Below are 13,531 nucleotides of genomic sequence, written 5' to 3' on the forward strand. Positions count from 1 at the left end.
TCAGAGCCTTCATCACCCTCTGAAATGTACTCCAGGCAGGGAGAGGAAGACATCTGGGGACCAAAGCAGTGCCTGACCTTAGCCAGAGCCTTTCTAGGGGCTAACCCCGTGCCACGGGGCCCCTCCGACACCACCGCCTCAAAAGGCGTCGAGGGCGCCGAACGAGTCGGTGCCGGCAGAAACTGCGTCGACGTCAGCTGCAGCGCCGCCAGCATCGGTGGCGTCAACACAGGCCTCAAAGCCAGAGCTCCGAGCGTGTCTCTCGACGACATAGGCGCCGACGACCCCCTCGGAGACGGAGCCTCGAGAGAAATCGTCGACGACCTCGGCGCCACAGGCATCGACGTCTTCTTCGAAGACGGCACAGGATCATGCGGTCTCGAGTGCGTCGCGGACTGGGACCTGGAACAGGCATGGCGAGAACAGCTACCCTTGTCCGAGCGGGACCTCTCCCGCGAGCCGTGCCGACCACCCGAGCCCGAAGGCGTACGAGCGGCGTCTCTCGACCGGTGCCAACCGACCCCACTCGGAGTCGCGGACGGACCGGTGCCCTGCGATTCAAGAATCGCTAGCATCTGCTTCCCGAAGGAAGCCCATTCCTCCGGTGTCGCTTGCATGGAGGGATAAGCAACCCACCGACAGGCGGAGTCCTCGGAAGAGGACGGGGAAGGCGACCGATGCAGGCACTTCCAGGAATGCCTCAGAGGCAGAGGAGTGGCGAGACCGACTCCTGGAAGGAGACCCACTGGACTTCCGACGATGATGCGGAGAGTCGCCCCTCGAGTCATCTGTCGAAAGCCCCGCAGACCTCTACTTTCGGGGCTTAGACACCCGACCTACTGACGGCTTCTTCTTGCGTTCCCGCAAGGCCTTTGCCGTGAGCGACTGGCAGTCGACACAGTCGTCCGTATCGTGAGCCTCCCCGAGGCACTAGAGGCAGGCGCCGTGCAAGTCTGTGACCGACATTTTGGACCCACAATCCCCGCATTTCTTGAAGCCCGGAAGTGGGGTTGAAGACGAAGTAGACATCACCATGAACAGGTCTTCACAAAAAACCTAACAGGTTCAACGAACCGAGAAGAAAACAGCAAACTCCAAAGAGACGAGACGTACCGAGATTCACGAAGCAAACACGTTCGCGGAAAAAACGGAACTGAGGCTATGGGCGTCGTGCGTCCTACCTATCACATCGGGTGACGTCGGCCGTCGGAGGAGGTCCTCGGGGACGGCGTATCGACGTCATCGACGCAGACGCCGAAGATTTTCCGAAGCAGCACAGCTGTGGACATTACCTGTCATAGATATGGAATACGTCGGAGGACCCAATCCCCTCGAAGTACTGTTTATTTTAGGAGGGATTGTGCTTGAATATTCACGCATCAGCCAGGGATAATATGGGTGTGACTGGCGGAATGATGGCTGTTTAAATGGCAGTAGGCATAACAGAGAATTTATACTTGTACAGTACTCCTGAGAGAATGTTTTTAGGCAAATTGACTGATCACAGAGATGGGTTCATGCCACCTGGGATGAAATTATGTTGTGTCTAGAGTTGGCTATTCCTTGGAAAACTCCTGGAGACTCACTCTTGATTGTGCTCGACTACTTTCTACAGCGACTAAAAGAACTTAAGTTCCCTGAACTTTAATGTTGCAGTGTGCCGCTTGCAACCAACAAAGGAAATATCAAGATAATGGCAATCGGACAGAAAACCCTTACAGGAGTGGATTGAAGGTTATGATTTTGGTGAAAGAAAATATACCTCACCAGACTCATGCAGGGGGGATGCTATTTACAAAGACAGATTCTGTAACGTTTAAGGATTGGTTTATCTTTGTGCATTGTATAATATGTATTGTGGTTTTTTGAACCTTGAATATGCAACCAGTTGTATTGTTAAGATTCAGAGCGTTTGGTATCAATCCATAGTCCGCTTCATTCAAGATTAGCAAAATATATGTATTAACTGTGCTTGTTTGCCTCTGGGCTTTCACAGAACATTTACAACCATTGCATGAACACCCTACATTGCTTCATCCAATGAAATGTGTTAAAGAAAAAACAAAATGCCATGATTAACCAGATTTGACAGAAAACCAACAACAGGCATGTCCAAGAGAGTCAATTGTTCCCAAGTCTGGTTAGGTTTCATTCTAGAACCATAGGACATGCAGCAACACAAGATAAGAAAAGAACACACAGAACCATAAACCAGACAACTTGGTGAGAAATAAAATTCTTTAGTATAAATAAGGATTTTTGTAGAACATCCAGTTCCATAATTTAACACTTCATAACATCTGGTTACAGCAGGTAGTTAAAGTGACAAGGAGCAAGTCTTCTTGACAGCAAGGTTGGTTCGTGCAGTCTTTCTTCATGTTGTGAGGGGGGGGGGGGGAAATCAGTCACAAATAACTGTCAATAAATGTTCTGTCAAATGTATTCTTCTGTCTTGTGCAGCTGGCAGTCAAGCCAAAGCCTAATCTTCCTCTTCCAGGGTGAGGCAGAGCAGGGACTGCAGTGAAAAGTATTAATCTCTGGTTCATCATGCAATTAATTCATGCTAATTTAAGAATGGCTTTCCCCACACCAAACCTCCTAAAGGTTGTTCTTTGGAAAGCAAAAGTAAAGTGGGTGCAGAATCTTACAATCATTACAGAAATACGCCAAAAAATCATTTGATCTCTACATTGCCCTGAAGATCAGTGTCATTTTTCACCATCAGGTTTTCATGGGGAAATAGCTCTTTGAAAGGTGAGATATAGAAGTATTGTGGGAAAGGGACGCTCTGAAACTGTGAAGGAAGGTCCACCAAACATTTCTTCGTTCAAACACCATCCTAAATAACATAATAAAACCAAGTGACTGTTTAGCACAAACACCATTGTATAATTCACGATATCAAACTCTTCTCCAAACCACCATCTATTTGGATGAATAGGGCACTGTAGACTCAGACAACACATCTACTCGGTTAGTGAGGGTATATCAGATTGGATGGACTAAAAGGGACATCATAGGTTCACCATACAGTTTAGGTAAACTTAATTCAGTGTCCTACAATTCACCACATAGCCGCCAGTCCATTGTCTTTGTGATGCAAGTTTCTTCCACATTTGTGGCCCAAAAGCCCCAAATACCACACAAAGGCTTGTGCCCCCTTAACAGAAGATCAAAATTACATTTTTCCAAAGGACTTGCCTGCTCTCTCAGCAATGCACCATTCTCACTGGTTGATTCCAATTTTAGGCAATCTCCCTTCCTTTGTCAAAGCTCTTATATTTTTCTAGTGCTTGTGCATTACTTCCTTTACAACATTAGAAACTTCTGAATAAGTTGCGTGCTTTCTTAGTAGAGACCAACCAGTCAGTGCAGACAGTGCCCAACTATTTGCATAATATGCTGTTCCCATGCAAAGAAAGATGGTTTCCTAGTTTAAAAGAAAGTCTCAGCGACAAGGCACTTGGTTTTACTTGTAGCCCAAGTATTACACATTGTGCATCAGAGGAAGCAGGAGCCTCACTGTGTCAGTGAGCAGTGTTCGAAAAGAGGGCTTTCAAATGATTAATTTCTTATTTACCACTATGAGGAGGCGGACATAAGAACAATCCCCACATACTGTCTTTCAGCCCACAAAATGTATGTAATGAACTCACACCAAATACAAGGAAAACATACTTACTACTTTCCAACCCATCATATCTTCCAGGACATTTTTAATTTTCGGATATTTCTGAGATCACTTATCACCAGAATGACTGGCTAATATGCATCTCCTGCTGCCATGTTAGGTTAGCTGGCTATCAACGCCTCCTCTAGACTAGCTAGCATAGCCTTGGATGGAAGTAGCCTCCAGATACGATCATATAAGTGCAGTGCTTTGCAAGGGGCAGGAGAACCCCAGAGTATGTACTCAATTTCTTCCTAGCTCTATTTTTCTGAGAAGCCATCAAAGTACAAATCCTCTTGGGCAGCATACAAGGTTTTATGGGCATGAAAAATATTTTGTTTTTGTGTGGAAGTTAGCTTGTTTGAAGAAAACAAAAAAGGTCCACTTAAAAATCACAAATACTTTGATAAAACAAATAATGCCTAAAAGTATTTCCAAAACTCCCCCCTCAAGAACTTTTGCAATAGGGTGACTACAATCAATAGTGCTCAAATGAGAGTTGTGAATTTGAAACCTGGATTGCCCAGGTCACCCGTTCTTGTGCCACTATGAACCATGCATTTTCAAACCTTCCTGTTCTTGCATGCCTGCCCCACGTCAGTAGACCACAAATCTATGCTTTAATTCTTAAACAGGCTGTTTACCATAAGAAAGGCCCTGGTATGGTCGCGTTCTTCCCTGGGATTCTGGACTGACTCCTCCTCCAACTTATGACTTGGCACCCTTTTCCTGCACGTCCCATCATGCCATAACAGTTGGCCGAAGCTCTCAGTGCCATGTATAAAGGCATATGAACACAACGTATTACATTCAAACAAGGAGAAACAATTCAATGAAGTAATGTGGAATGCACATCTTGATGAAAGCTAACCAGGAGCTTCCAATAATACTCTTTGGGAAAGTCAAGAAACAAAAATATAAACATAACATGAAGGAACAGGGTTTGTAGATCTTGCGTTTCACTGTCTAATTTGCATTATTACTCCTATGCAAAATCATCTGTACTATCTTCCTTCACGGTTGTTATCCATATGTCACACAAATGTTCACTGGTCACACATTTGTCAAATGGAGTTAGGCTTGTTAGCTCTAAGAACTTCACCCACACGGGAAGAACTCAAAACAGTTACAGGGAGCTCCGAACTCAAACATCCACTCCTTTGTGCAGTGGCGGATGGGTTTTAATGGAGCATTATTACACTAAGCCCTGTAGAGAAGTGGCAACTGGTCCATGCCACAGAAGAATACATTATCACTAATTTAAGCCAAACTCAAAATACGTGAAAGTGTATTACTGAAATACTGGAGACCACATTTGATAAATGTTGTTGTGCTGGCTCAGGGACAGAGCCGAATTTGACACATTACTATTCATAAACTAAAGAAACACAACAAAGACTTCTGCGTTTAGGCGTTTAGTATTTACTGAATAGACCCAGATGAAAGGCAAAAGTTGTTCTGCTTCATTTAAAAATTGCAAGGTGGAAGAAATGGCTCAACATCAATATTTATAAGGTAAGTGGACGCTGTTCCCCCTCTAAAACTGCTGTAAGCTGCATCAAACAAAGTAAATGATTGGCTACCTGGATCAGCCAATAGAGTGGCCGATGTAGACAGCAGGCCGTCTGATTTCTGCAGAAGTAATTACTTGTTATCTTCAAAGTTCCAGTGGGAAGTAAAAAACGTTTTTAGAAATGTATTTAAATTGGAACGAAAATAGGCTCTGGCAGGACCTTACATTACTCCAGAAACTGGCACCTTGTGCAAGCCTTCCTGGTTAGCTTGGCTGCTTTAACAGCATGCTTGCACAAAAGAGATGCAAAAAGCATCAAAGCATATTTTTGGAAAAAACATATAAAGCAGCCAAGGAACAGCCTACATTTAAAGCATAAATTGCTGTGGCTGCATTGATTGAGAGAACGTTTTCTAGAACTACTTCATTGCTCTCTGCTCATGGCTTAATTTTCTTGATAATTCAGTAGCCATTTTAACGTCTTGAATTCTGAAATTCACACTACCCTGTTGTCAAGCAGGCCCTGTAGCCCTACATTTTAGAGATATACAATTTGGAGTTCAGACTGCTTTGGCAAGTGAACAGCTCCCTAAACTAACCCAGAAGATTAGAAATGATTTTGACAAGAAATGATAACGGATTATTGTGAAAAGCATCCGTCTGTAAGATGTCATATCAACTTATCCAGCAGTATTGTACTAGACTGCTTGCGATTTATTTTAGCTTTATGTTCTCAGCTCAAAACGTTAAGCTTCATATCTTAGCCTTCCGAGTGGGAGTGCCAACTAGACTAGCCCCTGGATATCTTACTGCCACTTCCACTAGCGCAGCAAAAAACCTGTCCTGCTTATGCAGTAAACTTAGAGGCAATACATGCCCATGTGTTAACTGAGGAAGACAGAATCAGCACAAGCCAGTTGATGTACTCAGAAGACATTGGACGCATGGGGAGGGAAAGGGAGACAACCCAATACCCATCACATCTCTGCATAGTCCCAGCTGCCTCATTCTGAACAAAAAAGGGCTTCAATAGGGGTGGTGGGATCATAGGTTTGGTACAAAGAACCTGGTTTAATGCCAGCCAAGACTTACATTTTCCACCTCAGAAAATGTATCAATCCAGGAGCTTTACTATACTACAAGTTCATACAACGTGTTAGGAATGTCTGCTGCAAGACAAATTTGTACCCTTTAATGGGCACAGCCTCTGTGACTCAGACCATGGTAGTCAACTGAATATAAGGAAGCTTGCAATTTGAGTAAGCCATAGACCATTGGTTAATGGGGTTGTAAGAATGTTTGCCTCCAACTAAGTTGACACCAGGTTTAACATTTTAGAAGGACATTCTGTCCGATCTTACACAGTGTGATCTCCAATCAAGGCCAAAAATCGCTAATAGTTCCATAACCATAATTTCTGCATCATTTGTGCTTGAGGTATTCATCACTTTGCCATGCATAAGCGTATTTGCTGCAAACAGGCACATTGAAAATAATGTAAATGCTTGATTCCAAGTGACTGGGCCACACAACTCCTGGGCAGTTAACTATACTGTGGAAGAACCAGTAAAGGGAATTCAAATGTATGGGAGCTCAGAAGTGTGCCGATTCTTTACAAAACATAAGGTGTTCTATTTACAAGAGCAAATGTAAATTGTCAAGACAGCAACTGCAAATGAAGTGTCTGCAGGTGTTTCAATGAGCCATGAGCACAGGAAAGGTAGCCTTCCACGTGCAACATGCTACTAGCAGCGGTCAGATGGGCAATGACAAAGTATGGCAGGGGAAACTATCTATATCCTTGATTAGAGAGAATAACTTCACACAATTACCAAACTGTGCTGGGAGATTAAAGAAAAAGACTAGAGATTTTCCTCACTATGAAAAAGTCGACAAATAAAGTCAATTGGCAAGAAATAAGCATAGTCTCAGAGAATGGCAAAGCATACAAAGCGCAGTGAAGAAAAACAGCATGTAATGCTTCACTTAATAGCTGGCATTATATGCAATAAAATATCTCCTGCTAGTGGCAAAGGTGGCATATGGAACAGATTTAGTAAAGAGGTAAATACTAAAGAATCCCGATTAGGGATTTCAAGATCAAGATTACAAAGAAAACCGGATTTAAAAAAAAACATCTGTTTACCAACTGTTCTTATGATGAGGGAAGCTTAGTGCTTGTATAAGGGTAGTCTGCAATAACAATTTGTCTATGAGATAAGAGTGCTAAAGTCTGGCAAGTCGAGTACATGGATTATCAAATTGTTAGGGTGACAAGTGCACAGTGCAGGACATTAGAAAAGGAAATGGTGTTCAATGATATTTTAATGAAAAAGGAGCAACAGATATTTACAGTACATAATCTGCAAGATTTGTGGGATTCAATAAAGGGTGCTACAACTAATGGATCAACACTTACCAAAGGGAAAAGGTGGTCATCAGCGACTATAGACATCCCTATGAAACTCTGAACAGGAGCATGTGTACAAGGAACTATGCAAGAAGTGTGTAAGACCGATGACCAGAACGGCGGTGAGGGGCTTAGTTTATAGCCCACTAAGAAATTCCCAGGAGAAGAGGAAGTAGTCTACAAAAGATATACGCAAGGTGATTTGTATCCAATGGAAGGAAGTTAAGGCATGGGTGCATCGCACTGGGCTGGGATAGTGGCAAGAGCATGATGAGGGAATTAATTAAATATACTTAAGCAAAAACACTCCGCCTTCAAAGGTAAAAGTTTACTCAATGAAGATACAACCAAAAGGTTTATACCAAAGTATGAAAAATGAGTCCAGCAGGAATGGAGATGGGCGACCACATTGAATAAAGACTTAATCGCCAATAAGATGAAACTGAGCTTCTGTAGTGAAATGGCAGCTTTAGTAATGTACTCAGTTGGCACGAACGTGAGACAAAGGACAGTAAGCGCTGGCAATGCAGATACCCTAGATATTCCTTGCCAATTCATTGTTTAGACAAAGCTCAGAAACTGGGGTCAGTTAGAGGGTAAATCCAGAGAGGGAGGAGGAGTAATGAAATGACAAATGGAAATATCCATAATGAGCCAATGCAGACATGCAAATGGAATACATGGATATGACACTGGAGATGCACTGGAGTCATTTTGTGTGGGTTAGGTAACAGGTTTGTGCTCAGTACAATAGCAGGGACATGACAAAGATACCCGTGTAAATAAAACTTAGTGGAAAGTAAGTTCACATGCCTTGGTCAGAATTAGGACAGGGACGTGATGTACCATAAAGTCAGAGATGTAATTCAAGGGAAATGTTAGGAGCAAGCTGTGAGTGATTATGAAAATGAGGTAGTGAACCCCAGCGTGAGCCAGTGCCATAGAAAACGGCATGGAATGTACGGATAGTTCAAAAAGCCAGGACTGAAGTGAACTGCACAGATAGAAGCATCATTCGGAAATAATGTCTCAGTTCATCAATTTTGTTTAAACAGAATAAATCTGCCATTGCGTTACTCTGTCTCCATCGCCGACTAAAAGATCTTTTTGTAAAAGTTGATAATGCTATTTACAGTGTGTGTGTATATATATATATATATTATTTCCTTCATTAATATTTTCATACAATGAATAGCTCTGTACTCTGTATATACATTTTAAATTAAATATTTAAATATTAAGTTAAGTGAGAGTGTTGCAGCTTGGCAGCTCGGAGACCGAACCTCCTGGTAAGGTCCCACAGTGCACTACATGGCGGTAGGTGGCCCAATGGCCTGGAAAGTATAGTCTTGGAGGGACCAAATGTGTGGGCGGTCAGATTACAGCATTTGGCTCATACGACTGTTCCACTCGGCGAACTACCATTTTGCGTTGTCAATGTCTGAAAAACAATAGAGAAGTGTCAAAAACACTGAATACATTTTTTCTGAAAAAACATTTCATTTTTCTCAAACTCTTCAGCCCCATTCTTCAAAAGAATCCATTTGTAATTATATGCATATGGTAGATTTTTGTTTTTCAACTCTTTAAATTTTCACAAAAAGCAAAATATTGAAACATTGCACAGGTTTCACAATTATTTCATTTCAAAATAATCAGAACTAAATGTTACTTAAATTATCATATATTATATCACAAGCAAGTCAATTATTATCTATGAATTCTCCTATGCACACTAAACCCAAATACTATAGGACAATAAGATATAATACACAAACCACACAGACAAAACAGGACAAATCACAAACCAAATACACACCCCCATACACATACCCCCCGACCCTCAACTACACTAACACATATATTCAATCATAAGATGCTCTACATTCATCCATGCTTATCATTGAACGGCCCCCATAATTCCAGATAAGTCTCCTCCACAAGTGGTTTCTTCCTTGTTCTTCCCCACACTCGTCACCACAAGCAGTGCTTTATCAATCCAGCATGAGACTTGCAAGCAATATCACAGACTCACATGCAATATCACTTCAACCCTTGATGACAGCAGGACCACAGCTGACAGACTCCTTGGCAATGTCAGACCCGGGATCGTATCCAACCTATCAAGCACATCCTTCCAAAAGTCAACCACTCTTGGGCAACTCCACAACATATGCAGCAATGAGCGCCTCCCCCATCTTCAGCCCCAGCACATATCGGTATCCATCATACCCAACTCATTAATTTGCACCGGAGTCCAATAGAGGCGATCTAGAATCCTCTGGTGAGTGGCACGTAAATTTAAATCCATTTTGGCCCCAACAACCACCTTCCAAAGTCCCTCCCATTCCTTCATTGATATATTCCTACCTAGCTCATCAACCCAAGCTTGCCTCAGTTTTTTCCCAGGAATATTTCAAGGAGCCTTCCACCGGCATCATCTTAAGAAAGGTTGAGACCATACAGGGCAGCGTATTAAACAATTCACAAATCTTGGCCTTTTCTATCATTGGCGCATTCAGCATCCTTTGCCTCAAATACCAGATCCTCAAAAGCCTTGTATCTCCCAAGCTCCCTCTTACCCAGGCTGTATTTCCCCAAAAGCTTTACAAAGGGTATCATTTTTCCTTCCTGCCCGACATCTCCAATCTTCAGAATCCCCTTACTGACCCAGCTGTGCGTATGGTAGATTGAAAGACATTTCTACCAGAAATATTGTATATAGGATACAGTACAGATCGCAGATGCAGTCCCTAACCGGTGTACCTTTACAAGTTACAATGGTTGAATTGTTGAGAGGAAGACAGTTGGTAAAGAAGTAAAGCAATGGAACTTGGGCAAACTGACGAGAGAACGGAGAAAAACACCTAAGCTACATCACCCTTAGGCCAGAATTTACACAGATACAAACTACTAACACATATGTGCATAATTGTAATTATTTATTTTCAGGAAAAGAAGGTTGGGTGGCAAATATGGATGGAATCAGAAGGGTTGGGATGCCGCTAGATGGTTTAAATATGTGGATCTTGAGGCTAGTCTCAAACAGTTCCCTTGATTGAATTGTTGGGACGGTAGGAAGAGTGGGGTTAGGTGGCCGGGGAGAACATTTCAGTGGAGGAGGGCTTTTAGTGAGATGGACAAGAAGTGGGTGGAGGCGCAGGGGCAGGCAGAAAGGTTGATCAGAGGAGGATTGCAGAGTTCATGAGGAAGGTATTGGGGGGAACAATGCCAGGGGTTGACTTAAGGCCGACAGAGGGAGCAACTATGCTTGGAGACCTATCCAGCCTGGCAGTGGAGTGACGATGTAGAAAGGGACCTTGGTAGATCATAGATGGTGCATGGTGGCAAAGAGTGGAGGAAAAGTCCTAGATGTAGGCTAGAACATTAGCTAAATTTGCTGAACACCAGGACAGTGATTCATGTTTTTGCCAAGTGAGGTGCAGACATATCTTCCCGTTTATAAGGTTTATTGCATTTATGATCACTAAGGGGACCCTAAAAAGTTGAGACCTTGTTGACCAAAGGTAAAGGAGATAAGGGATGGGGGAATGGGATTGGCATTGGAGACCAGGAAAAACAGGACTTACGTTTTGGAAGGGTTAAGCATTTGAACTCTACAGTCATCCAGTAATTGTAATTTGGCATTTATAGCTCGCTTAATACCGAGAGGTTTCTAAGCATGGAAGGGGGGAAAATCGAACCTGTGTTGCGCCGCATTGTCTTGCTTCCAAGGCGAGCAAGTTGCACCCCGAGTTATGCTCCCGAGATAGTTGCAGATGGGATGCGATCCATGATGCATAGGGGAAGGGGAACAAAGTGACTGATTTGGGTGTCATCAGCAAGGAGTTGAATTGGAAGCCAAAGGATGCAATAGGTTTATCTATTGAGCAAGTAGAGTGGTGAAAAGGAAAGGGCCCAGTGCTGATCCTTAAGAAAGAAGTGTCAGGAGGAGGTACCTGATATAGACCTAGAGCAGTTAGTTACAGGCAGTAACCCAGTCAATGTGGTGTTCTTGAAACCAAGGGAGTAAAGAGTTTGTAGGAGGGAGGAATGATCAACAGTGGGGGGATCAAACGTAACAGAGATGGCGTAGAATGAGGATGGAGCAGATGTGAGAGCCATGAGAGGTGAAAAAGGTTCACAAGAACACTTTCAGTTGAGCTTTTACTCCAAAATCCAGACTGAAGAAGGGTCACAGTGTGGGAAGTCCAAGGTAGTTGATGCAGCTGAAGACCACTCTCTCAAGGACTGTTGACAAATGAGGTATAAGTGAGAGAGGGCTTAAGAACAAGATGTAAAACAGGTTGACAGTGTTTTTTTAGGGTGGGTATGACTATGTAAAGCAGGTTGAGAAGGCTGGGAAGATGCAACTGACAGTATATGTTTTGATAATACAATTCCAATAGGTCTCTGAGTCTGCAGACGGCTTTTTCCTACGTTTGTCACAAGGGATACTTCTTCATAGCAAATGAATCATCAAGTACAGTCAGATGAATTTTGACCCAAAGATATTTGCTTCTCTGAGAAGTTTTAAGATCCTAGCACTCACCCTGAAACTGCCATAACAAATTCAAACGATTAAGCAACACTCAAAAGTTCAGAGGCATTGCCCCTAGAATCCACTCAGTTTTTCCTAGTTCACTCAACAGCACCACAATACATTCAGGAAACAGAAAACTAGATTACTGAAAAAGAAATTCCATCCAGCACCTCTCTCCTTTTTCTTGCATGGGCAGATTCTCCTATTCACAAAAAGATACCGTTTGTTCACCCTACGAAAGAAGCCCACAAGACAAGTTGCCAACACAGATCTAAATCCCTTTAAGACTGTATGCATTAAGGCACACTGAAAAAGTAAAGACGTTAAATGGATGAGATGTCACATTATGGATTATTGAGAAAATGCAATTTCACCAAGCAAACAATCCAATTTTAAAGATACAGGTTTACCTTATTGATTGGCTTTTAACCAAGGTGCTTCCCGTAAGAACAAAACGGTATGAGTACATATGCCCAAAAAATATATGGTAATGGAACAATCAAAGACACATTTGCTGTTTAAAGATCTGAAAACAGTACTACGCATATACTCTGGAAGATTTTTTACATTTAGATTAAACAGAGCTGAAGAAGAAAAAAGCTGAAAATCCAGCGATTAAAAAAAAAAAAAATCTACAATTCCGGTGCTAATAACTGAAAACAACACAAAGGAAAAGGGGCGCAAGGACAATGTTGAAGAGAAACTAGAACATTTAGAAGCCGTAGCTAAAGATCTAAAAGGATGATTTATGGCCTGAGATCTAGAAGATAAAAAAGGGCAAGTCCGTGGAAACATGTATAAATAATACAAAGCAGATGAAACTCAAAGCCCAACATAAGAGAAAGCCAGAGGAGACGTGTCATGTAAGAAAACAAGTGCGCATTGTGAGAAACCAAAGGGTGTCTGAGCTACTAGACCCCGGGGATCTCTCCCTCAGGTGGCCAGGGCACGGCCATCGCTTTTGGTTCCAGACCTCGGGTTGGAGCAGTGCAGGAGGATCTTCGGGCAGTGGGGGTGAGGCGACCGATGGTGAGACACAGTATTCCCCCATTTTCCCATAACCGTGCCTCCCCTATTTCATAGGCGTCTCTGATGTTCCAACCCCCGCCCAACCTTTTTTAGATAAAACTGGGACGAAGTTGACAAGCGACAGTGTAACAAGACTGAACTTTACACATCACATTGGACAAGTCCCGGTAATCGGGTCAGGCAAAGTCAGGCATTTTACTTTAATCACATACATCCGATACCCATTAGCTCTCCCAAGGCGGATAAAAGGCAGAACATAGAGAAACATGAGAAGCAAAGGCAAACCTACTGGAGCAGAGCGACTGATCGAGGGACAAGAACCAAGGGTAAAGGAACACAGGCCTGTGGTATTAACCTTGACTCATG

The 13,531-nt window shown here is 42.9% G+C and overlaps 1 protein-coding gene across 1 annotated transcript in view; it reads right to left on the minus strand.

Moving 5' to 3' along the window:
- Window positions 1-2,224: 2,224 nt before the first annotated feature.
- The window catches only part of DMWD (DM1 locus, WD repeat containing), a 234,136-nt gene continuing 222,829 nt past the window's right edge, over window positions 2,225-13,531 (minus strand). Inside the window, exon 4 of the mRNA XM_069644645.1 lies at window positions 2,225-9,034. Coding sequence (XP_069500746.1) covers window positions 8,987-9,034 — 48 coding nt within the window. The 3' untranslated portion in view covers window positions 2,225-8,986. The remainder of the gene's footprint in view (window positions 9,035-13,531) is intronic.

Source organism: Ambystoma mexicanum, chromosome 2p (assembly GCF_040938575.1).
Source record: "Ambystoma mexicanum isolate Mex_15411 chromosome 2p, UKY_AmexF1_1, whole genome shotgun sequence".
Taxonomy (NCBI): domain Eukaryota; kingdom Metazoa; phylum Chordata; class Amphibia; order Caudata; family Ambystomatidae; genus Ambystoma; species Ambystoma mexicanum.